Raw genomic sequence first — 24,101 nt, 5'->3', positions numbered from 1 at the left:
GTCTTCCCCAGCTTCTCCCTTTTTCTGTGTACAATCTTACCCCCTTTTCACACCAGCCTGTTCTCAAAAACTTTTCTGCTCCTCCGGGAAAGCCTGGAAGATCCCAGACCTCCTGCACAGAAGTGGTTGACAATGCAGTGTTTTCATTCGAATGCAGATTTGTCTCTGGACCAGATTCAAGGAGAGTGCTTTCCCCTCCAACTGTCTCTCTGGCTCCACCCCAGCCCTTGTTGTCTTTTGTGTTCTTGTAAATAAATGAGAGGCAACTGGCTTTCAGTTTGAAGACACAGCTGCAGGGGGCTCTTAAAAGCGAGCTAGAGAGAGAGAGGCTGAAAGACTTGGAGGCCAGCGGTAAATCTAGAAAAGGGAAGCCTTTCATTTACAGTTGCTCTGCCTCCTCTGGAAATGCTTTTTCTAAATACTGAAAGACCCAGCGTATTTCTTCCGACTTGATATTTTTTCCCTCCTTTTAACTTTTCTCATCCACAAAGAAGAATCAACGGGGCAATAGCTACAGAATAAACTCCACGAAGTATGTTTCTTTCTTATGTTCTCCAGATAAGTATGCATCTTAGCCAATGTCAGAGGCAGAAACTGTATCCAATGAAATGCCCGTGCGGGTGGGGGCCGGGGTGGGGGGAGAAAAGACTGTCTGAATTTCTCATGAAAACTACCAGATCGTGATTGCGATCACGATGGCCCTGCCAGGGGGCCGGCGGGGGGGGGGGGGGCTTTTAAACTCTTTCGGGGACTAATCCGGTGCCTCGGCTCTTCCAGATTTGCTCTTACCCCCCTCTGAGGTGTGTGAGCAGAATCCGTGTCCCGTTCGCCGGACGGGATCCCCTCCCCGGGTCAGCCTGGGCGACCCGGGTTTTCCTGGGGTGGGAGAGAGCCCCTCCCGAGGAGCTCGAGGGGCGCGTGCGTCCTGGTGCCCCGCGCGCCCGAGCTTCCCGGGGTCCCGGGCGGCGCGCGGGGGGCTGTAGGGTGGGTCCGCTGCCGGCTGGCTAAGAGCGCGTGTTGTCTGCTCTCCCGCGCACAGGGCACCACGAGCCGCGCGGGCCACCTGGCGGGGCCCGAGCCCGCGCCGCCGCCGCCGCCGCGGGAGCCGTTCGTGCCCAGCCTGGGCAGCGCCTTCCACCTGCCCGACGCGCCGCCCGCCGGCGCCGCCGCCGCCGCCGCCGCCGCGCTCTACTACTCGAGCTCCACGCTGCCCGCGCCGCCGCGCGGGGGCTCCCCGCTGACCGCACCCCAGGGCGGCTCGCCCACCAAGCTGCAGCGCGGAGGCTCGGCCCCCGAGGGCGCCGCCTACGCCGCGCCGCGCGGCTCCTCGCCCAAGCAGTCGCCCAGCCGCCTGGCCAAGTCCTACAGCACCAGCTCGCCCATCAACATCGTCGTGTCCTCGGCCGGCCTGTCCCCGATCCGCGTGACCTCGCCCCCCACCGTGCAGTCCACCATCTCCTCCTCGCCCATCCACCAGCTGAGCTCCACCATCGGCACGTACGCCACCCTGTCGCCCACCAAGCGCCTGGTCCACGCGTCCGAGCCCTACAGCAAGCACTCGCAGGAGCTGTATGCCACGGCCACCCTCCAGAGGCCGGGCAGCCTGGCAGGTAAACGGCTCTGCCCCGGGGGCGCCTGGGCGCGTGGTGGGGTACCGCGCAGGATGGAGGCCCGCGGCTGGGCTGGAGGGAGTTCCAGCGGGGCGTGTCTGCGGGCCCGTGTTTAGCATCTGCCCAAGGTAGGGGATGCGAGGGCGTCCCCAGGTAGGCTGGGTTAGCCTCTGAATTCGAACCTGCCGGTTCTTTACGGAAGTACTGCAATCTCTCAAACTCTAGTGTTTCTTTCTCCCTCTCTCTCTCTCCCTCCCCTCCATCTGAAAACTAAGACATCCATCCTTTAAGTCCAATTGAATAAAGAATCACACAGACCTGTTGATTGTATCCAGAAAAAAGAGCGAAGAGAATAAATAGCACAGTATTTCTATGATCACGGATAGTTATCTACATTTAGGTGTAGAAAAAAATACGGCGTGTTCCCAAAGCAGGCGTTCAATTTACATAAGTTTTAATAGGAATGGAAAAGTAACCAATGATGAAAAATTGCCTTGAATTTTTACTTCATTGTGGCTTGAATTTATGATATTTTGTCTAAGTCTGAGAAGTAAAGGACGCTCCCCTACCTGTCATTGAATTTACGTAGATTCCAACAATGGGGGAAAAGGAACCAATGAGAAAGCCTCTTGAGTTTGTTGCCTGCTTATTATGGGGACCCAGGGGTTGGAATGGGGCTGTAAGAAGCCTGCTTTTCTCTGCCAATTCAGAGAAGATGACATTTCTGTGGTCATTATGCCCGTCAAAGACCGAGCTGAGCTGGTGATTCTCTGCTGGTGGCACCATATGTTCAGCTTAAACGAGACACTGTGATTGAAAGACTGATGTTTTGTCTCCTAAAACACCTGACAGCGAATCTGGACTTACTGTTGATTATTTTTTTCCCTCTTATGAAAGTATTTGGTAATTGTGTCAGTCTAGTAACAGATGCTGCACTCATATGGTTCCCTTCGTGACACAGATAGATGACTGTGGAGATAAATAGGGTGAAAAAAGGAACTTGTTGCATACGGGAGGCAGGTGTCCAAGGGCTTTTTAAATTCAGCACAGTAATTGCCCGTGTGGACTGGCCTGGTGTGACAGGATGCAGGCTGGAATTCTGCTGCCCCCAAATTATGCTGGTGTGTTTACTCTCACTCACTCCTCCCCTCTCTTTAATAGAATTGTGGAACGGACAGCCATTGGTGCTAACCCAAGGACAGTATTAATATAGCTATTACGTAGGGACTCAGGAGTAACAATCTGGTTGGAAGAAGGGGCCGGGACACATACTTGGCAACTTTGTTTCTGTAGCTTTGTTATAGAAGTTTGTAAACTAAGTTACTAGATCCTGGCAACTCAGCTAGTGGCAGGCTCAAGCCTGACACCTTCCCAGCCACCTGAGAGAAAAGGAAACTGAGTCACAGAGAGTCTGGGTGACTTGCCAAAGGCCGTTCCGTTTCCTGCACAGACCTGGGGAAAGAAACCAGGAGTCCTAGCTCCTAGCTCTTTCTCCCAGGGGTCACACGTGATACACTTGTATACGTGCCACAGCATCACTTTAGTGAAAATAGGGAGTGTGGGTCTGGTGGGGAGGTTGGGGGAGTATGAGTGAGGCAGGGAAAGAGCCTGGCAGCTCCTTATATCATTGGATTAGGAAGAGCTTTACAAGTGAAAATGTTGTGAAAATCGCTTTTACTCTAATATCTGGAATAATGTTTCTGAGGATATGATGTGGCGTGTGTGTGTGTGTGTGTGTGTGTGTTTAGGAGGAGGGAAGCTTTGGCCAGAAACGAGAGAACTTCAGTTGATCAGCACAATCCCACGTGTTTTCTTGTCTCTCCTCATTTCCATCTGTTCCTCAAATTCTCTGACCAGTATTTCATTTTGGCTACCTGGTGGGGGAAAAAAAAAATCAACGTGCCATTGAAGGGTCTTAATTTTTGAGCTACAGTGAGCACTTTTGGTGTTGGAATTACTTTGTTTGAAATGCATACTTTTAAATATTCAAAGTTTTTTTTTTCATGCAAATTGCTGCTGGCAGTTTTTGAGTTTAAAATTATTCTGTCACTCTGCATAAATACTTGGGTTGCATCAGATCGTTGGCCCTATTTAGAAATTAGCAAACTTTGGCCCAGGAGAAGTGTGGGGACAGATTCTAACGTTTGTGAGAGATCGGGAATTTTGGAGCTTCTGGATTCCATACCTAAGTCTGTGTGCTTGATACCGTTCCAGGCGTCGTCAAGTTCGGAGCCACCTGGTTTGTTAATTGAAAGCACAGTTAAAGTCAAGACTGAAAAATAGCTTTTGCGTTTTCAGGGTTGTGATTTTGGAGATTTGTCATTGATAACTAAGAAGTGTGAAGACGGGATAGGCGGTGACTTTCACTATTGAATTAATTAATTCCTTTAATTATATATTAAGCAAGCACCTTTTATGTACTGGCACTGACTTAGACCCTGAGGATACATAATTGATCAATATGATCCAAAGTCCCTGGCCTCATTTCAGCTGGAGAAGACAGAAAAATCATAAGAGTTTTTGGCCAAGAGGCCAGGGAAAGCTTTAATTAGAAGGTGACTTTTGAGTCAATCATGATGGAAGTGAGGTGGCTGGCCATTTGAATATGTAGGGGAAGGCCGTTCTGAACACAAGGAACAGCAAGTTCAAAGGCTGGTAAATGGAGGGTGTCTAATACGTTTGCAGAGCAGCAAGAAGACTAGCAGGGCTGGATCAGAGAGCAAGAGAGCAGAGAAATGAAACGAGGTCAATGACCAGCAAAGTAGGGGCAGAAGGCGAGACCAGAGAGGGCCTCAAAAGTCTTGATTAAGACTTGAGGGTGCTGGCTCTACCCTATCCACAGGAGCTACTGAGGATTTGAGCAGAGGAGTGGCACAATCTGAGTTTATTACAGGGTCACTGGCTGCTGTGTCCAGTATACACTGTAGGGGATCAAGGGCGAAAGCGAGAGGACAGGTTGGGAGGTAATTACGGTAATGTAAGCAAGAGGTAAGGACGGCTTGGGCCAGGATGGTAGCACTGGAGGTTATGAAAAGTAGTGTAATTCTGATTCTGTATGTGTGGTAGAGCTGACCTGGCTTTCTCATAAGTGATGATTGTAAGAGAAAGAGGACTCAATAATGCCACCAACTCAACAACCAGAAGAATGGAGTTGCCATCGATTGAGATGGGGCAGGATGCAGAAGGATCTGGTTGGGTTTGGGGACATTGCTGGTAAATATTAAGATCTTGGTTTTAACATGTGATATCTGTCGGAATGCACAGGTGCAGTAGACAGTTGGATACACAAGTTGGAGTTCAAGGGAGAAGCCCAGGCTGGAGGTAAAAATTAGGGAGTCATCGGCAAGTAGATGGTATTTGAAACTGTGAGTCTAGAAATGTTCCCTAGGAAGTAGGCCTAGAGAGGCGAGGTCCAGGGACTGACCCCACATGCCCCCCACAAATGTAAAGGCCTAAGAAGTTGAGCAGGAACCAGCAAAGGAAAGAGATAAGTCAGAAGTGTAGGTCAGTGTCATTTCTTAGAAGCCAAGAGAAGAGCGTATCTCAAGGTAGGAGATCAATCAACTATGTCCAATGCGATTAACAAGTCAAGACAGAGGAAGACTGTTCTGTGACCTTGGGTTAGCAGTGTGTGCTCACTGATGGCCTTGAAGGAGCAGTTTCAGTGAAGGGTGGTGGTAAAATCCTACTGAAAAGAGGGAATGGCATCCAAGAGAGAGCAGAGGAGAAAAACTAGAGACTGAAAACACGTGTATTGTTTTCCAGAAGTTTTTCTTCTTTAGCTATAAAACATTTACAGGAATTTAGAAGTTCCGTCTGAGGATTTCAGGTCATCAGTCTTTGTGGGCACTTGTTAAGGAGCACACATCCATATTCTGCTCCAGATCTTCTAAGTGGCCAAACTTTATAAAGTCTGGCCAGAGCTTTCTGAGTTCCACCTATCTGGGGAAACATAATTCAGATTAAACCTAGAACAGTGTCATTTCTCAGATATTATGGCAACAGAGCCTGGAGATCTCTTAGAACTTTTTCTTTCTTCTTCTTCTTTTTTAAAACCATTTCTTTTCTCAGCATACGGTGGTGGCTGAGCAGAAACCCAGCTCTGCCTTGTCGGAGGTCCCTGAGGTGATGGGCATGGCTCACCTGTTAGAAATTGTTCCCTCATCGAGGGGTTTTCAGTAGTGTCTGTCTGCTCTCGTTACTTCAGGTGTGAGTAAGATAATGTGTTTAAAGTACGAGCACATTTTCTGTGCAATAAAAGTTCACTCACATAATACCAACTGTACTAATCTGGATGTACAAGAAAGAAGTCGCTCGTTCTAACTTCAGACACAAAGCAGCAATTTTGCGTCCCCAAACACACCAGTTTTCAGTGTTGGGCATACAGAAATGTGTGAGGGGTGATCTTTGCCCTCAGGAGAGCTAGTTTGGGAGCAGATACAAGAGTGGACAGTTTGAAACCCAACATTAGAGCGAAACAGAAGTTGGTTACCGAGGAAATACACTAGAGGAGCGTCCCGCAGCAGGGGTCAGATGTGTGCCACGCTTGCTTCCTTGGTGCAGGGACTCCAAACCTAAGCAGTATAGACGGAACTAACGAGAAATGCGGTGTAGACAGAACTGGTGAGAAAGCACAGCTGGGGCGAAGCATAGAGAAGGGGTGTGGTGAGGAGTGGGGATGGGAAGGGGTGGAGACTGCCAGCAGATCAGCATTTCCTGGCGAGAACGGGGTGGTGCCGGACAGTGGAAGATGCAGGGGAGGAGAGGCGAGGGCTGGGAATTTCATCCTCCAACAGGAGGGATGACATGATCATGTAGGGATGTTAAAAACTCCATTCTGGGACTTGTGTGGAGGATGGATTTATAAAGAAAAAGTTGACAGGGAAACATTTCGGAAGGTAATGGAGGAGTCCTTCCCCGCTCCCAGATCCAGGTGTCAAAACTTTCCCCCACTTGTTTTGAAATGGGGCAGTCTAAAAATGGTCACTTATAAAAGGTAGAGGAAGAGAAAAAAAAAAAAAAAAGGTAGAGGAAGAAGAAATTTAAATAAATGGCATAACTTGTTTTTACGTTTTTCTCCCGACAGGTTGCTTAATTTTTTATTTTCTGATTTAAAAGTGAAATATACTCACTTTATGCATGATGACTAAAATTATGTAAAAAAAAAAGATTGCAATATAAAACATTTGCTACATGCCAGGCAATTTTCTAGATAGTTGGCAACCTATGTCTCTTGTCATTTCCAACAACTTAATTGGGAGATTTTTACCCCCATTCTACAGATTTGGAAACTGAGGCTTATCAGTGATAAGTTCCTTACTGAAGGTTTCTTTGGCTGGAAATGACAGGGAAGTGATTTGAACCTAGATCACCTTGAATCCAGCATCTCTTTACTTTTAAATATACATGATATGTGGATAGAGGTGATATATTTTGTGTATTGAAGAAAAACACCAAGGATGCAGGAATACAATGTAAGTTTTCAACTTATTTAAATGACCAGTGATTTTGAAGAAGCAAAAATATCTCAGAAATGTGTCAACATCCAACCGAATACGACCACCAGTACCAATTTTTGTTCAATTTTGTAAAGACGATAACATAATCCTTTCATTTTCTGGTTTAGAGCAAAATGAATCCTGTTAAAAATAGAAATCTGAGTTGTAAATATGTATTAAAGTTAAGTCAAACACCAGAAGCTTACTTTTAGGTAAAAATGAAATGAATTAAGTGAAGATTCTTAATCAATGATTGTAATCAACATTGATCGAACACAGAGAGGAATTTGGTCCAGTCGCGTGCATCCTGTTCCCCTGCCAGACAGATATCAGACTCATTATTTGGAGGGGATCACACACTATCAACCCCACATTCCGCATATTTGGAGATCTCAGGTCCCTTCCCTGGTTTGTTAATACTTCCAGGTGGACCTATTGTAAGAAAGAAAAGGGGAAAAAAAGCCTAATCCTAGATAAAAGCTTTGCAAGTCTCTGCTGTCAGGTTCTCAAAGGAAACGTGAAGTCTGCCCAGGTAATGAGCGAGGGAGTTTGTTTATCACGGAGCCCTTGGGATGTGGTCGGAATGCAACGCGGTATCTGGCTGCTTCTGCACCTTTACACTGCATTTCCTGAAGGTGATTCTTCCCTGCCTGGGGACGAACACTTGAACAAGTCACATGAACCTTCTGGCTCGCCCTTAACTTAAAAAAAAAACAAAAACAAAACCTAGTTTAGATTTACTAATTAGAATGTGATCAGCCTGTGATACCAATCAACACTTTAATCTTCTTTCAAAAATGGCTACAGCTGACTGTCAACCGGAACGTCCGGGGGTTCTTTGGAATGAGGCCTCGCTGGAGAGCCCTCCAGCGTTTCACCCATTGCGTCCCCGCTGGCCGTGCCCGCAGCCCCAGCCCCTCCTGTGAAGCTCTTGCTCTCTGAGCCCAGGCATCTCCTGCTCAGAATGTGAAGTAGCTCTCTCTCCTGCACCGTGCACTCTGCCATCCTGCACCCCAGCACACTTGCGGAGGGTGGGCTGAAACCCACACATTGACTCTCTCCGGCTTCCATCCACAAAGTGCCCGCACCTGAGTGGTCTCATGGAAACCCACCCTCTCCATGCTTTCTCTCCAGGGAGGGCAGGGTCTAAAATCTCTTTAGTAAACCTTGTCTGTCCTTGGTCCCATTTGACAGCCTCCATCTGCCTAAGGACCCAGGACTCACAGAATGGCGATCAGACCTCCCTTTTAAAATCTCTTCATGCAGCTTCTGATCACTCTTATGTTGGTATCTGATTTCTGTCCAATTGATGTCCATCCATGTCAGACAGCAGGGAGAGTGTTGGTTTAAAATTCAGTTTCTGTAAGTTAGAAGCTGGATCTGGAACTAAATGTTTGGGATGGTAGGGGCCTAAAAGGCTTTCCTGATGTCTTTCTTTTTTATTGATTCACAGAAATTAATATCTTCCCTTCTGTCCCTGCTACATGGTGACCTTGCTAGTTAAAATGGGGTAAACAGGTCTTTTTTATTCTTTTTGTAGGAAAGTGGCATCTTTATGTGCAAGCCTTTCCCATATTATTGATACTTATATGATTTTGGTCATGCTATAATTTAACTGGGAACATGTAAATTTGAAAAATAACAGTGTATCCTGGACAACAGTTAAAAATTACATACTCTCTTTACTCATTTGTCTCCCCTATGTCTCAGGCCCTCCAAAACTTAACTTTCTGAAAAAGATAGTTGAGAATTAAAATGGGAAATAAATCCACAGATGAGACAAGAAAACAGAGGCCAGTGGGTGGGTGTCACCAATAAGCAAGCCATATTAACATTTTTCTAGAAAGCAAAGTAGGTAGGAGTGATAAGCAATGGAAATGCAGACGTTTCTCCCAAGAATTTGCTCCACCAGCCTGGCGGAGGTGGACTGGCTGTCTTCAGTGAGTGCTTGGACAGGCTCAGCCATCAGAGTTGAGCTGGGAGTGGGAAGAGAAGTGAGAGGTTCATTGAAAGTCAGCACTCGAGACAATCCTAAGTTGGCTCCCCCCTCCTACTGCCTCCTCTCCCTCCCTCCAAGACGGCGACCCGGTGGCCAGTGCTCACTCCAAGGTGAAGACCAGGAGTGCGCTTTGAAGAAACTGAACACTACTACCTGGGCAAGTTAGACTTCAGTTATGGCTGCTCGAGGCCCAGGTGAAGTTCATTTCATACAGGCATGTTGGGTGGTGGGCTGGCAGGGGGGCTCAGAGCTGCCCCCCAGCCTCTCCTGAAGGAAGACCACCGGCCCATGTGCCCCACCCTCCTCATCAGAAGTTCTAACGCAGGGACACGCAGTGGGAGACACTTCTATTTATATTGTAGCAGAAGAAGCTGCCCCTGAGTTTCTTTCTCAAATTAGCCAGAATTACTGAGGCATTTGTGTGAATTAGTGGCAAGAAAAAAAAAACCAGAAAACATGAGCTGTCAGTAGAAACCGATGATTTACAGGGGAAAAAAAGGAGATTAAAAGAAACAAGCCAAAATTTTAGGTTCAGTACTGAGAAGGAGTTAAGATCTTCTATTTATTAAGTAAGAGCTGGATTGATGGGTGAAAGGATCAAAGAACAAGAAAATCTTTTTAGGCTGTAGAAATATAACTACCCACATTAAAAATGTGGTAGCATGAGTGGGAAATAGGCACAGAGATGACTGGGAAGGCAGAACATAAAGGGAAGGAGACAGAAAATGAGAATAAAGCAGCAAGCAGCCATAAATGGCAAATCCAGGAGATCTGACATATGACTGCAGTCCCAGGATGAAAATGGGGGGAAGCAAATTATCCAGGAAGCAGTACAGAATGATTTCTCAGAGCCGGGGGACCTGTGTCTTCCTAGGAAGCACCCTGTGCTTGGAATAGAAAATATTTTATATTCTGCATCGTGAAATTTCATAGCACCAATGTAAAAAGACCCTAAAACCTCTGGGAGGAATAAAACAGATGCCACCCGACTTGCAGTAGTAATAGTAGAGGATGAGGAGCAATTAGGTGATGCCCTCAAAGTTCTGAGGGAAAATAAGTTTCCGCCTGAAATCCACACGGAGCCAGATTATCCACCATCTACAAGAAGGTATCAGGTATTTTCAGACTTGTAGGTACTCATAAAAATCTATCTCCTACGCACTCTTTCCTGGAAAGTTACTACAATTGAAGGATGTACTCTAGCTGAATAAAGGCATCAAACAAGAGGGAAACATGGTACCCAGGAAACAATGGATACTGACTGAGGGGCAGTGAAGTCCCTGTGGGCGGGAGGGCAGGAGGGCGCAACTGGGCAGCAGGCCAGCGAGAAGGGAAGGTGGGGCTCCACACAAGAATGCTGACCGTCATCAACGGAACATTGGGGAAGTTCCAAAGGAGCCTGAGTAATTCTAATATTTAAGGACAGAACGAGTAGAAACATGAGTAAGAGGATTGGACTTAATTGCAGACGGAGAAGAAATCATTGTTCATGCAGTTGAGTTTGACAGATACAGGAGACGGTGGTTAACAGCATGGATGGGGGGCCGGACAGACGTGGTGCGTGTCTTGGTTTCATTACTTACGAGCGGTGTGACCTTGGGTAGTGGGGTGCAGTTCAGCAGGTGTTTTCCTGGGCACCTCTTTTGTGCTGGGCCCTCTTCTAGGTGCTGGGCGCCCACCTGTGAACAGTGGACGCCACAGCCCCTGTCCGCTTGGAGGTAATGGTCTGCTACTGATCGGTTTCTCGATGGTGAGAAGAGCCGTGAGAAGAGTGAGGCAAGGAGGGCTGTCATCGGGCAGCGTGGCCGAGCTCTCCACGATGAGGTCTCCACTGAGCAGACACCCGAAGCAGGGAGCCACTGTGGATGGATATCTGGGGAAGAATGTATCAGGCAGAGGGAACAGCCAGTGCAAGGGTCCTGAGGTGAAATCATGCTTCTCTGAGATCGTTCGCACATCCTCTAGTGGGGACAGCACTCCCGCAGCCATCATACAGAGTCATCATGAGGACCATAGGAGCTGCGATCGTGCCTATCAATTACTTATTAGCAAGCCTGCTTGTTAAAAGGGCCCAGTAAATTGTAACTGCTGTGACTAGGGAGAATCTTGTCAGCCCAGCTCTGCCGGACATTCTCATATAAATAAGATGGGAGTCATGACTCCAGGGGTCTGCCTTGCCTGGAAGAGGGTAGAAGTGACATCGGTTCAGAAGTAGCTAGTCATGCCCAGAGCAGAGAGAGGGCCAGGCTGGGGGCATCCCTGGAGGGAGAGGCACGTCCAGGTAGGAGGATCAGAAAAGGGTTCCTGAAGGAGACAGCATCTGAGGTTGGGTTTAGAAAGTGCACCTGGACAGGTGCACAGAGGAGAAGAGGCATCTGGCTAGGGAGGGGAGCGTAACACGTCAGTTATTTACAAGTGTCCAGTGATGCCGTGAGTCCTGGGGTGGATAAGGTGCAGCTTAGGGCAGGCACCGGGGATGCACGTGAGATCATGGCTGCTCATGGTCTGAGGTCTGCTCTCCTAAACTGACTCTCAGGAGGTGTGACCACATTCGGGAGGCACTGGGGACCTGGTGATGGTTCCCTGAGGAAGGATTTTTACCCCACTTTTTTTTTTTTTTTAATAAGGGTCCATGAGATTTTTTTTTTTCAAGAATAAATTAACTAGAACACCTTACAAGCTTCTTTTCACTTGGGATTAGAACCCCAGGAAGTATGTAAATGAATACCTGAGACAAGATGTTAGAGGTTGGAGGTAAAGTGAATGTTCGAGAGATCTGAAGAGGAACAGATTAAAATGGGACTCGTTCAGGGGCCCCAGCGTTGAGCCAACTCCCAGGACAATTCCCCTTTCCCTCGAGAACCGGGGCAGGTAATTGCAGCCAAATGTTCCTCTGGCCCTGAATCCTGGGAATCTGTCTTCTTTCTTCCATGCTATGGATCACATAGATGGCTGTTAGAAAGAGGCGTCTCCTGGCAAAATGCTCTTAGGTACGATGTTGAATCAGAGAAGGAAAGGACAGGGTGGGAAGAGAGAGGGAGACACACGCAGCCCTGCATTTGCTGGTCTCCTGGACCGTGGCTTGCCTAGCTCCTGTCTGCCCCGTGCTGTGAGCTCCCCTCCCCAGCCTCGGTGCCTCTGAACTTAGTGTCAGCGGCGCATCGATGGTAAAGTATTCCTGGGTCTCTTCGCAGGGCTTACGCAGTTTAGGTCATGGGTGTGGGTTAATTTGGGCAAACAGGCGTCTGTGCTGGCCCCTCACTTTAAGTGTCAGCCTCAGTTCAATGATTCTAGTTCACCAGCATCTCTGCCTTAATAAATATGATGCTGCTTTGAAACATTTTTCTTTTTACCCAAGCAGGAGAGATTATGGGAAGACCAACCGTTTTAGTAGATGTGCAAATAACCTGAAATAATTAATAACTTAAAATCTTTCATACTGGAGTTAATTCACAACCATGCCCACATCAGAATCCCTCCTACCACTGTATTTAACTATCCTGCATTTTGAAATTTTTAAAAATTTGTCATATATTTAGTCTATGTTACACAGAAAATATATATAATAATATAGTTTCTACTTATATGTATTCTAAATATATGGCAGAAATCACTACACACACCTATGTATATGTACATGTCATACACATATCCATGTATGTGCATATATGTATTTTTATATTTGTGCAATACTTTGCATTTTCTGTAGAATAACTAAAGTGAAATACCTGAAGTCTCTAAAAGCTACTCCCAAACGGACCTGTGTGTATTTTTTGTGCTGTGTATTACGAAACCACTGACGTTGATACAAAGAAGAAAGTGTTCTGAACTTTCCTGCAATCAATCAGAAGAGGCAGAGCATTTAAATACGTGGACAGAAGGGCTCCCGGAGGGCAGCTGCGCCCCCTGCGTATTTCTGAACTCCTCACCCCACTTCATCTAGTAGATATTCAGCAGGTATTTTCAACGAACTGTCAGAAAGGTCGCCAGCCGGTGGAAGTGTTCCGTCCCGTGGGTAACTGCAAACCATCCTTAGCACAGAGCGAAGCATGAACACCAAGATGCCAGGTTCTCCTCCAAGTGAGTGAAACCTTAAAAAATCACTGACAGCTGACAGAAAAACTTGGCTCAATGGGTATGGAAAATCTGTAGATCAGATGCCTGTTCCCTAACCTCGGAGTTCCCCGACGCTTTGGGAAGAGGCTTCCTCGGTTCTGTGGGAGTAGGTGTCAGTCGCAGGACTCACAGAGGCCCGGGACAGCAGCCCGTGGCATGTCAGGCTCCCCTGGAGAGCCAGCAGCTCCCTGTGTGTGAGCCTGCAGACGGAGATCAGAAGGGCAGACGAGGCCTCTTCTGTGGTGTCTGCGTGCAGTGAGGGCCTGTTCAGGGACCCGCGGGCAGAGGCTGGGCAGCAAAACGAACCCGAGGAAAACCGTTCATGGTGTTGACCGAGCGGACTTGAGCAGCCCCTCCAATTTCTGTTTGCTTATAAATGTCTTCACCCAGACTTGGTAGCACTGATTTTTCCTGTTCAGCTTCCCCGACGGTGCGTGGGCCCACAGGTGCTGTGCCTTCTTAAAGAGGGCGAGCCCATCCTGACCTCAGATGATACGTGCGCTTCCTGGTGTTTCTGGCTTCAACCTTAGCTCTCCTTGGATGGACTGCAACCTGTTAAAGGAGTCAAAACCTCCCGTAGGACACAAGCTGCGTTTCAATAATTGACGTAGGAAAGGGAAGTCTGTATACATTTCTCTAGAATGAATAAGACACACACACACGCACAGACGCACACAGGTGTTCATTTAGGTCTTGAGCTCAGCCAGTTGGAGGCAGATCAGGCCACAGTCCTCTTCATGGCTCAGTCAGTAGCTGGTTGTTGGGGCTGACACTTCCACAAACAGACCCCTTCCCCTTGACAGCCTTCTAGCAAATACATTGTATTTGTTTTGCACTGGAAGAGTCAATACAGATTTCTGTGCTAGAGAAGCACCGCTAACATCACTACCGTCCCACGCCAACTGGTGGTTTAGTAGCAACTTCTTTGGATAAGACAACAGACAAAAACTGGGCGGGAGAATTGTAACTGAACATAGATCTCATCAATCGTGCATTTATTAGGGAATGACTGCTTTAATATACTGGTATTCCTCTAATAATTCTGCACACATAATTCAGCGACTAACTGGATTCCAAAACACACACGTACAAATATGAAAGCTTTTAATCAGAAAAGAATCAAGGAAAAATTTTAGTCTGCAGAACTGTGTATTACACAGCATATTTCCTCTCTTTTCAAACTCTTTTTTCATGTGCCAAGGATTATGGTGAGTAAAATAATAAAGCTTTTAACAAGTGTTGCTATAAAGACGTTATAAATGGTAAATATAGAGAGTGACTAATCTGTGAAGCAGTTTATTTGCCATCTTTGTCCTATAAATTATGCTGAGAAGTTTATGGTGCCTTTTTCTTCTGGAATTATCAGTAAGCCCGTCCTGTGGGTACTGGTGAAGCGTGGACAGCATTAGAAAACAGATACAAGAATACATTTTAAGGCTGAGTTTTTGCAGCTAAAGATTGAATTTTTGAAAAGAAGTTTGCACAGCTATCTATGATATGTGAAGCACAATCTGAGTAAAAGACCTGTTCAAGATGCTGAGATGCAAAAGCATCCTGGTTCAGATGTTTTTTTTCAAAATATTTAAAGCGATTTATGAAGAAAATTGCTTGCTTTTATCTGATACAGCCCTTCTCCTTGTGTATACGTTGAGAATTTCATCTGTGCCCTTTGATGGGCAAAAACCACATGCACAAAAATGAAAACTGAGCTTTTGTCCCTCAGCAGCCAGCACTTTGGAAAGCACAGTGAAGACTTCCCGCCCCTTGCAAAGTTCATCTTTTTGATATAACAGAAAATGTGGGTCAGGAGCATGTTGTTCTGGATTCCCTTCCTGGAAAGACTCATAATTATCCATAGCAACTAGATCTGGAAGCCAGCCTCCAGATGTTCTGTTCAAGGGTTGCACGGATGGGGTACTGAGAAACAGCTGTGGAGAACTAAAATGACACTCACTCAATTTTATCTAACTTATTGGTAAAGAAGAGTACCTGTGTGGATATGGGGCTGGCCATTAAAAACCCTGGTGACTGACGCATTCATAAAGCCCCAGCTGTTAGACGCCGCGACATCAGTAGTTAACCAGGACAGTTGAAGGTGACAGTGAACCCAGCTCCTGGTCCAACCACCCAGGAGGCTGCTGCCAAAAGCGGCTCCTGGATAGGAGCCTGGGTTGGAAGCAGACATTAAATAGAATGCCCATCCTGGGTGGAAACGCAGGAAATGCATGCAATCTGTGAACTTGGGGGAATGTCCCAAAAAGAGACTAATTGCAGCGTGGTGGCCGGCACGCCTGGGGCAGCGACCACCTTCCCCAAGGCAAAAACCATCTTCGACTTTGCCTAGTCTCAGAGGTATCGCTGCCTTCCTGCAAAGTTCAGAAATTACACCCACGCCAAGAGGAGGTTACCCCCCTCCCCCCACATCTGAGAATGGATGCTTCTGTGGGTGTTCTGACTATCCAGCCCAAGGGGGCCTGCAGAGCACCAAACCCTGACCTGCGTGCCTCAGGGCCTCACACTGGCCCTGGGTCTACTAGGCCTGACCCTAACCATCCAGAGATAGGTCCCTCCTTAGAGACACATGGGGAGTGGTTTGGACTCGTCTGTTCCCTGGCCCATCCCCTGAGGTCCTGACTCAGTGGTCTGGAGTGGGCCCTAGCATCGGCAGTGTATACAACAGTCCAGGTGTTTTAAAGTCCACTCGTCCAGGTGAGCACCATGTACATTCTCCCGGGGTTGAGAAGCACCGTGCTGAATCCTTACATGGGGGTGCCCTGTCGTAACGCAGGTAACCCAGATACTTGTTTTCCCAGAATCAGCCGAGAAGCTCAGTGATGGCAGCAGATGCATGCCTGTCCACCTGTACCTGAGAAGTTGGTCCTATAGCTGGAAGGATGCTCTGGTGGTTGTCCCCAGCAGGGACTCTTGCCCCAGCTTGCCTGCTCACAGACGCCTTTGCGTGCCCCTGGGTGTCTGGTGGGGCCTGACCACCTAGAGCTAAGGTCGGTCACTCCTGCAGCAGCCTGCAGGCTGACACCTGACCCCTAGGCTGGGGCAGCCCGTGGCAGCCCAGACGACGCTCACACGTGGTGGCCAGCACTGCCGCGTGCTGGACCAGGGTTAGCGGCACCTGCTGAGGTGCCGTCAGCGCGGCCACTGTCTCACTATGACCTTGACCTGTGCCTTTATTGAGGCGCTTGTGTCTGTTTAATAAGGCAGAGGGGACAAAAGGCATCGCTGTGCCTGCCTCCAGGGCCCCACAAAGATGCCACAGTTGAAGTCAGCTAGCAACCAAGTTGCAGCCGTAACTAAATCAGTGTGTCCCGGCTTCTCCAAGGGTGGTCTGTGGACCAGCGACACCTGCATTGCCGAGAACTTGAGAAAAATTTAGAACCTCAGGCGCTCCCCCAAACCTGTTGAGTCAGAACCCAAATGTTAGTCAGGGGACTCATACGCACATGGCGTTTTGAGAAATACTGAAATACACAACTAGCCTGCTCAGCTCCTCTCCACCTACCCCGAGGTAAGAAACCACAAGCAGACAGGTGCTGGCCCACCGCTGTTCGTCTTGTGTGTTTCACTAGAACTAGGACCTTCTTAGACAAGTAGACTTGGAGCCAGATTGGAGTTGTGATGACACAGGACACCGTCCACCTCACTGAGGACGCAGAGCCCCGAGACCCTGGACTGAAAATAAAAACGGAAATGGTCCGTCCTAAGATTGCAAAGATATCAGATGCCACGTTCCTCATACTTCACGAGCCATGTCTTGTCACTTTCCAGGTGCCTGCCTGTCACAAAAGGAACTGAACAAAAGACGCCTGTGTTTCTAACTGCCTGAGAAGAAGTGCTGGTGGTTAGGGAGGAAAGGCCAGACCCAGGGTAATCTGCTGCCACAGGGATGAGGTCTCAGGGGCACACTTGCTGCTGGAGCCTGGCCTTGACTTTGCTCAACACGCTGGTCACCCGCTGCGGATCGTGTGTGTTTCCCACAGGGCCCCAGTTCACACCTGACCGCAGTAGGACGCACTAACTGTATGTGCTCGTCATTCATCTGTTTGTTTTTCCAAGTTGGAACTGTTTTAAAAAGAAAATCCCTTTTTCTTCTTTGCAGTTTTCAGCCTCTTTACAATTTTACTTCTTCTTGTTACTCTTCTGCATGGAATAAATTCAGAATAAATTCTGCAAAATTGGAGGAAGGAAAGCCTCACCCATATCTGGGTGATGCGGCCTCTGAGGAAACACAACTGTCACCCAGATTTGGTGATGTGGCAATCAACATGTTAAATTATTCTCACGGGGAAATCTTTGAGTCCTGATAGATCACAGTGTTCATTTGGTGAAAGGTGAGGTGAGGCCTCATAATTACAGTAAGTTGTATTGGAAACTTTATCGAGAATGCTTCAGCATTTTGTACCTTGTCAGGGACCTGTGAGCATTCAAGTTCTTTGTGATAGCAGCAAAGTTGTATGACGTTAGCATAATGTGTGAAAATCTAGGGTTTATGGAGATGATGAAACAGGAGGGCATTTTCCAAAGCAGACTTACCATTTATATCATTAGATGGCCTGTTACATTAAAATTATGAGGCTTCAGTGCAGTTTTATCATTGAATGCATTTGAATTCATAATCTCCCTTCCAGATAACAGTCTGAAATATGGCTCTTAGCCTATAGTACAAGAAATGTGTTTGTATATTTTAACATTTATAATAACATCAGATACAATGTCAAGCTAAGTCAATGAGTGAATGATCATTCACAGGTAGAATTTAGTGCATGGACTTGACTCAAGATACACAGGAAATCGTTTGGGGTCCTATAAAATGCTAAATTATTTTGTGAATTGGCATAGGAGTAGGGAGTTAGATTTTGGAATTTTGATTTGAGTCAAAAACAAAAATCAAGAATAGAACAAGTAAATCCTTATTATCACAAGTATTTCCCAGATCTGCAGTGGGATATTTGCCTCCCTCAGCAATTTACTTAGCATACAGTTATGATATGATGAAATTAACCAAAATTATGTGATTTTTTTTTTGTATTTCTGAAAGTGCTTTTTTGCTGAGGTCGTTTTTCACCCTGGAGTTTAATGATAACAGATATCAAGCCAGACTTTTTAGGAAGTTCAAAGTCCACAAAAGAACTGGTTCAAAGCCATCAGCCATCACCAAGGGAAGGCTCCCTGCCCACACAGCCATGCTGCTTGGACACGTTGCTTAGTGATACCAACGTGTCGGCTGGGGACATACTCCTGAAATCAGAGCATTCAGCAAGGAAAGAGGTGCAGTGAGGATGTGCAAGGGGAAATCTGCTTCTATAGATTACTGAGTTTTAAAAAAATCTGTTCAGTTTTTATAGTCAATTGTAGTATGAACTCATAAAGAGTTCTTACGCGAACTGGCATTTCTTTTAAAAGACAATATGGATTAAATAGATATTAATAAAATCACTTCTATAAAGATTCTGAAATGAGTCTCCTGCAGAGGGCCTTTGCTCTCACTGCTGGTCCCCTGTCTGAGAAACACCTGGCTCTTCCTCCAGCACGGCTCCTTCTCTGCCCTGGTGAAAGTGTCTGCTGAAATGTCAGATGCTCAAAAAGAACTTTCCTGACCATCCTATCAAACAGTGTACCCTCTGACGGTGTCTTCTTGCCCCACTGTACTTTATCTCCTTCAGTACCTTTATCTCTGTACCGACTTGAATGTGATGACTTACTTATTTTCAAGGCAGGAACCTTGTCTGCCTTAAGCACCGTGGTGTCCGCAACTCCTCAGAGTCACTCACTCAGCAAATATGTGTTGAGTGAATGAATACATCAATCGGTACGGATTAACTGGTACAGGTAAACACTGTGTGTAAACTCTAGGCCCTGGAAATTTATTTGCAAATCAGTTTAAAAGTGATAACTGTTTCGTATTACTGGTCAGATGGAACTGAGCCTGTGGGACTCTCTGACCCAAGGGAAATGTGGGTGGAGGAGAGAGACAAGCCAGGCAGCAAGCATACTTTACCCTTTTTGCTCCATACTTATTTTCCACGTCAAGAACTCCCTACGCGTCCACTCCTGCCTCCTCCTGGACTAGTGGGTGTCCGTCATCTTCGCTTTGCAGGTTTCATTTTTGCCGTATCCCTTCCTAAAAAGGATTCCACCTTCCCTCGGTCATGTCCATATTTCTTTCCCTTTTGAACATCATTCATTCCCTCATTCTTTGCAGCTATCCATTAAAAAGCATCACTAATGCTTTTTTAAGAAAAAAAATCAAACTATAAGATTTACATCTTGCAGTGGTACTTCACAAAATTATCCATTTTTTACATTTATAATATTTCAGAATTAAATCTCTTAAGTTGTTTTTGATATTTTGCTAGTGTAAGTAGTGTTTGATTGCTTAAATCCAAAGAGGTATTTTCACGAGATCGCATCATTTCTTGACTCTAAGATCAAGTGGTGTGAGAGTCCTTTTTTCAATGTCGCTTTATCAGTTGCAGAGCCCGTCACACCCGATTTCTCTCTCCTTGATCCTCCCACAATCGTGTGCCACACAGACGCATGTATTATTATCTGTATTTTTATGCTTGAAGAAACCAGGGCTCAGAGAGGTCCAGTGACTAGCCTTGATTTGCCCTGCTGGTTAAACACAGATATGGGGCCCAAATCGTATCTTCCCATTTCAGGTTGTTTGGGCAAAATTGACACAAGGAAGAGCAGTAGATTTAGATGCTGCTTCTGTTTACTTCACACCTTTGGATATTATGTATCTTCCCTCCCGAGGCCCCCTATCATGTGTAGAGTTGGAAGGTGAGCCGTGCGTTCAAGCTTCTGCATAGGAGTTGCTCATGTAAGTGGTGGTGCTGGAGTGAAGGCGTAGGGCCCCTCCACTCTCCAGGGGTCCAGGGTGCCCACCCCTCTGAGCCCCGATTGCCCTTACCTCCGTCTCTGCGCAGAACTGAACCTCTCCTCTCTCCTCCCACCAGCAGTGCCAGAGCCGAGTGGCCAGGAGGGACCAGGTTCTGGGCCATCTGAGCATCCCTTCGAGTCAGCAGTGAGCTGGTGACTGAGGTCCTGGGGCAGATGTGAACTCTTGTGCAGCAACTGTCCCAGGTGCAGTCCTACATCAGTTTGCAGGTTCCCAGTCCTCCGGGACCTGCAGGAGGCCCGGCCCGCCCAGAGCACCCGTGGGACTATTACAGTGCCCTTCACCCTTCAGCCCTCCTGCATCACAAACTGTCTTAGCCTGTAAGCTGAGCATTCATGTTTCAGATGGGCATCTTCAAACCCATTGATTTCAGAAACATCAGATAGGAAAATTATCAGGGCCTGAGCTCTCTAGACCCAAACTTTGTCTTGTGAAGAGGGAGGGAAGAGTAAAGCATGTGATAGCTTTGAAATCTTAGTGTAGGGTGAGGTAAGCATCGTTGCAGAACTTGGTCATAAAGTGCTGTCTGGACACGGGTATTACACTCGTTACATTCACACAACCGATGTCTGCGCTGGCGGGGGAAGGTGATGCACTTGGTCTGGTCCATGGAGTCTGCTTTGCCTTTTCTCTTTGGCTCATCCGTATTTCCATGGCCCTTTGTCACCCTGCAGTTCTGAACCGTCCGCTTGGTCAAGGTGAAGTTCTCAGAATTGTTCTCCACCAACATAATCGGCCTTGACATCTGTGACATTCCGACAAAGTCTGTTTCTCCAGCATTTTTTTCTTGTTATGTTCACATTGTTCTGGTTCCTGGCAAAGATACAAATGTTTGCCAGTGGTGTTTTGAGTCCAGTGTAATACTGAGGACTCACTGTCAAATAGACCATAATGGTGAAAGGAAATTATTACTAAAGAAAAGTGCATCTTCTTTGAATTGGCAAGTATGTTCACCATCTCATGAAATTTTGGCGCATACTCCCAGAAGAGGCTGTGGGAGAATTTTTTTCTCAAAATTGCCCCAAATAAAATAGGCCTTGTTAATATGGATCTGATACGTTCTTTCTTAAACAAGAGTGGTAGAAGGCATGAATTCCAGAAGCTGCACTTTTAACCTTTAATTCCTTGCATCTCTGTTTCCTCTGACTTCTCTCTGTCTCTCTTGCCAGTAACTGTGCCCACCCATGAGCAACTGGAACCTGATCACAATGGATGAAAAGGAGTGTCAACAACGCTCCTTTTAAAATGCCTTATCTCATTGCTATGCATAATGCTGAAATATGCAGGTGTCTTTTGCACAGATGTTTCTACAGGGAAACACTGTGAACTTAAAGGTTGTATCAAAAGCATGCTAATTAAAAAAGGATGGTATATTATTCAAATATTTAATAATTTTACTTTGTCTTTGTCTTAATACCAGCACATGGAAATTCTGATAATCTACCTCATCTTAAGATTCTTGCTTCTTGCCTAGGACCCTTGGTCATTAACTTCTGATTTATATAGTGATAACAATTTCCTAATGCCCAGTAAATGCTTACAAAAAGAGGCTTTTCACACCTGCCCTCAGATCACGCCACCACTTCAAAGGCCAGCAAATCCTTGCTCATCGTTGGATGTTTCCAGCTGCTTACCATCAAGGAATGATGATATGGGTTACAACTATAAATCTGCCAGTGATGGAGAACTTTTATTTAACTCTGTGGCGTTTGGATCTGATGACTGTTCCCTTGTTTTCACGCTTGTAAGTCCTTGGCAATTTTATCAAAAGCTTCAGAAGTAGGAAGAATTGACAGCAGGAACTCAAAGCATATCATAACTTAAATATATTCCTGGAAAATTTGAGCATGAGATAATATTCAGTGTGATGTTGGCATTTGATAAATCAGATGCAATGAACTGAATTGTGCAAAACAGTAATTTTGAATCTATCCCTCAACGGAATGCTATCTAAATCAGAATTTATTTAATTACTAGCAAAGGGAAAGGTAAGGAACCTGCCTACTTTATTCCTTTCCCTTTCCTCCAATCATTCAGTGATTTTTTTATTAACACTGAATTCAAAGAAGTCTCAGCACTGCCCCAGTCATTTAGAACTGCTCTGCTTTGCGCTTAATTAAAAGTAAAGCAGCCCGTGTGAAAATACACCAGGAAAACATCGATCTGCTGGCAATTTCAAAGCTTTTGAATGGCTTGGTCTCCAAATATACTAGACAAGAATATTAAAATCTTTAGGGTTAGATGATCCTGAGGAAGTAGCCCTTGAGCACTGAAGATGTTGTCTGTAAAGTGGCCACCGGCGGAGACCTTGGACAGAGGTAGAGCTGTGCGCAAACATCACCAATCAGGGAGTTCCAACTCCCTCTTGCTTTAAGCTGGAATGCAGGGCTTCCAGCTGGGACTGTTCAAAGGAAGTTGACACTTAAATGCTAGCATTCCATGCGGGTATTAGCCTTGGAGATTTAGCTGAAGGGTCATTGCTAAAATCATCCATAGTCTCATTTGGTTCTTGTTTGAGTTCCGTACTCACTGATGCCCCGCGTCCTTCTCTGTCCCTAGAGGTCCTCCACTGCATCTGTCCCTGGGGTCGTGGCTCCCCTGGCATGTCTTCTCCTGTGATTCTCGCTGTACCTTGGATGAAATCTTCGCTCTCAGTCAGCATCTTCTTTTTCACATGTCCACTCAAGCTCTTAGCCCTCATTAAACTCTGTTTCCTTTGGTGTAGAGGTTCCCTGGTTCACAGCACTGCTTTAAAGCCACGTCTCTTCCCATGCAATGTAGAAAACCCAACAAGCAAGAGACACCAGTAAGGATTTACGTCTCCTACCAGGCGAAGGATGTGCAGCCTCAATTTGTAAATTAAACCAGTTAGTGGCACCATGTGTATGTATCTGGCCGTTTCAGAGCAAGATAGACTAAATGCACATGCTTTAGTTTGGAGGGTAAGGGTAAAGGAAAATGTAGCTTGGAAACCTTTTTCTTTAAAATCTGCTACTCTCAGGGACTTAGGCTGTTGTTACGTCTGAACATTTGGTTCATTCATTGTCCAGGGAAGCACTGCTGATGAGAACAGATTCTGGTCCACTTTTCAGGGGCAGCGCCAGGATGGCTTGCCATCACGGCTTATTCATTTGCTCATCATTTTAAATAATAATTTCCCATTGTAAAACTTCAGGGGCAAGGACTGTGGTATAATAAGAGGTTTTTGGGTTTGACTGTCTGCCTGGTTTCTTCGAAGAAGCCTGCTCCACTGGTTAGGCTGAGAAAAACGCTGTTTCACTGGCCAGTTCACTGTGGATTTTTCTCAGGATCTTTAGCATCCTTCTAGGAGATGTGGTCTGGGGGCAGAGCACGGTAGCTGGCTGATGCCGAGAAGCTGACTAGCTTGACCTGTTGCTGTCATCCCATGCTATCCATTAGCTTTTCTGCAGATTGCAGTGTTTCCGTCGTGCCCCCAAATTCGAACATGTCTTTGATCAAACAAGATCTGTCTGCATGTCGGTCGGATCTTAATGTCCCCTTGTTCTTTTATTTCAGCTGGGTCCCGGGCCTCATACAGCAGCCAGCACGGCCACCTGGGCCCAGAGCTGCGGGCCCTGCAGTCCCCAGAGCACCACATAGACCCCATCTATGAAGACCGCGTCTATCAGAAGCCTCCCATGAGGAGTCTCAGCCAGAGCCAGGGGGACCCTCTGCCGCCAGCACACACCGGCACGTACCGCACGAGCACAGGTGTGTACTCAGGGCCCCGGGTGGACTGTCCCCAGAGGGGTGGGTCTACTTGGGGACTTAAATAACACTCCCTCGTGAAAGGAGTGTTTATGTGTGTGCGTGCGCGCGTGCACCGTCTGCTCAGAAGCACTGTGATGCCCCCTGCTTCTCACATTCATGCCTGTGATCATGATGATGGGAACCCAGTGAGACTCCAGTTTAGCTCCCTGAGGCTATGGCAAATGAAA

At 46.6% G+C, this 24,101-nt stretch overlaps 1 protein-coding gene across 3 annotated transcripts in view; it reads left to right on the top strand.

Annotated features, from left to right (window-relative positions):
• Nucleotides 1-24,101, top strand: part of CTNND2 (catenin delta 2) — an 886,845-nt gene that overhangs the window by 487,708 nt on the left and 375,036 nt on the right. For all 3 annotated transcript variants that reach the window (XM_032470087.1, XM_032470083.1, XM_032470094.1), the window contains 2 exons: nucleotides 1,040-1,610; nucleotides 23,680-23,874. In XM_032470087.1, the coding sequence (XP_032325978.1) occupies nucleotides 1,040-1,610; nucleotides 23,680-23,874 (766 nt within the window). The remainder of the gene's footprint in view (nucleotides 1-1,039; nucleotides 1,611-23,679; nucleotides 23,875-24,101) is intronic.

The sequence above is a fragment of the Camelus ferus genome, chromosome 3 (assembly GCF_009834535.1).
Source record: "Camelus ferus isolate YT-003-E chromosome 3, BCGSAC_Cfer_1.0, whole genome shotgun sequence".
Classification (NCBI taxonomy): Eukaryota; Metazoa; Chordata; class Mammalia; order Artiodactyla; family Camelidae; genus Camelus; species Camelus ferus.
Note: the sequence above shows the minus strand (reverse complement) of the source record. Positions and strands in the feature narration are given on the sequence as shown.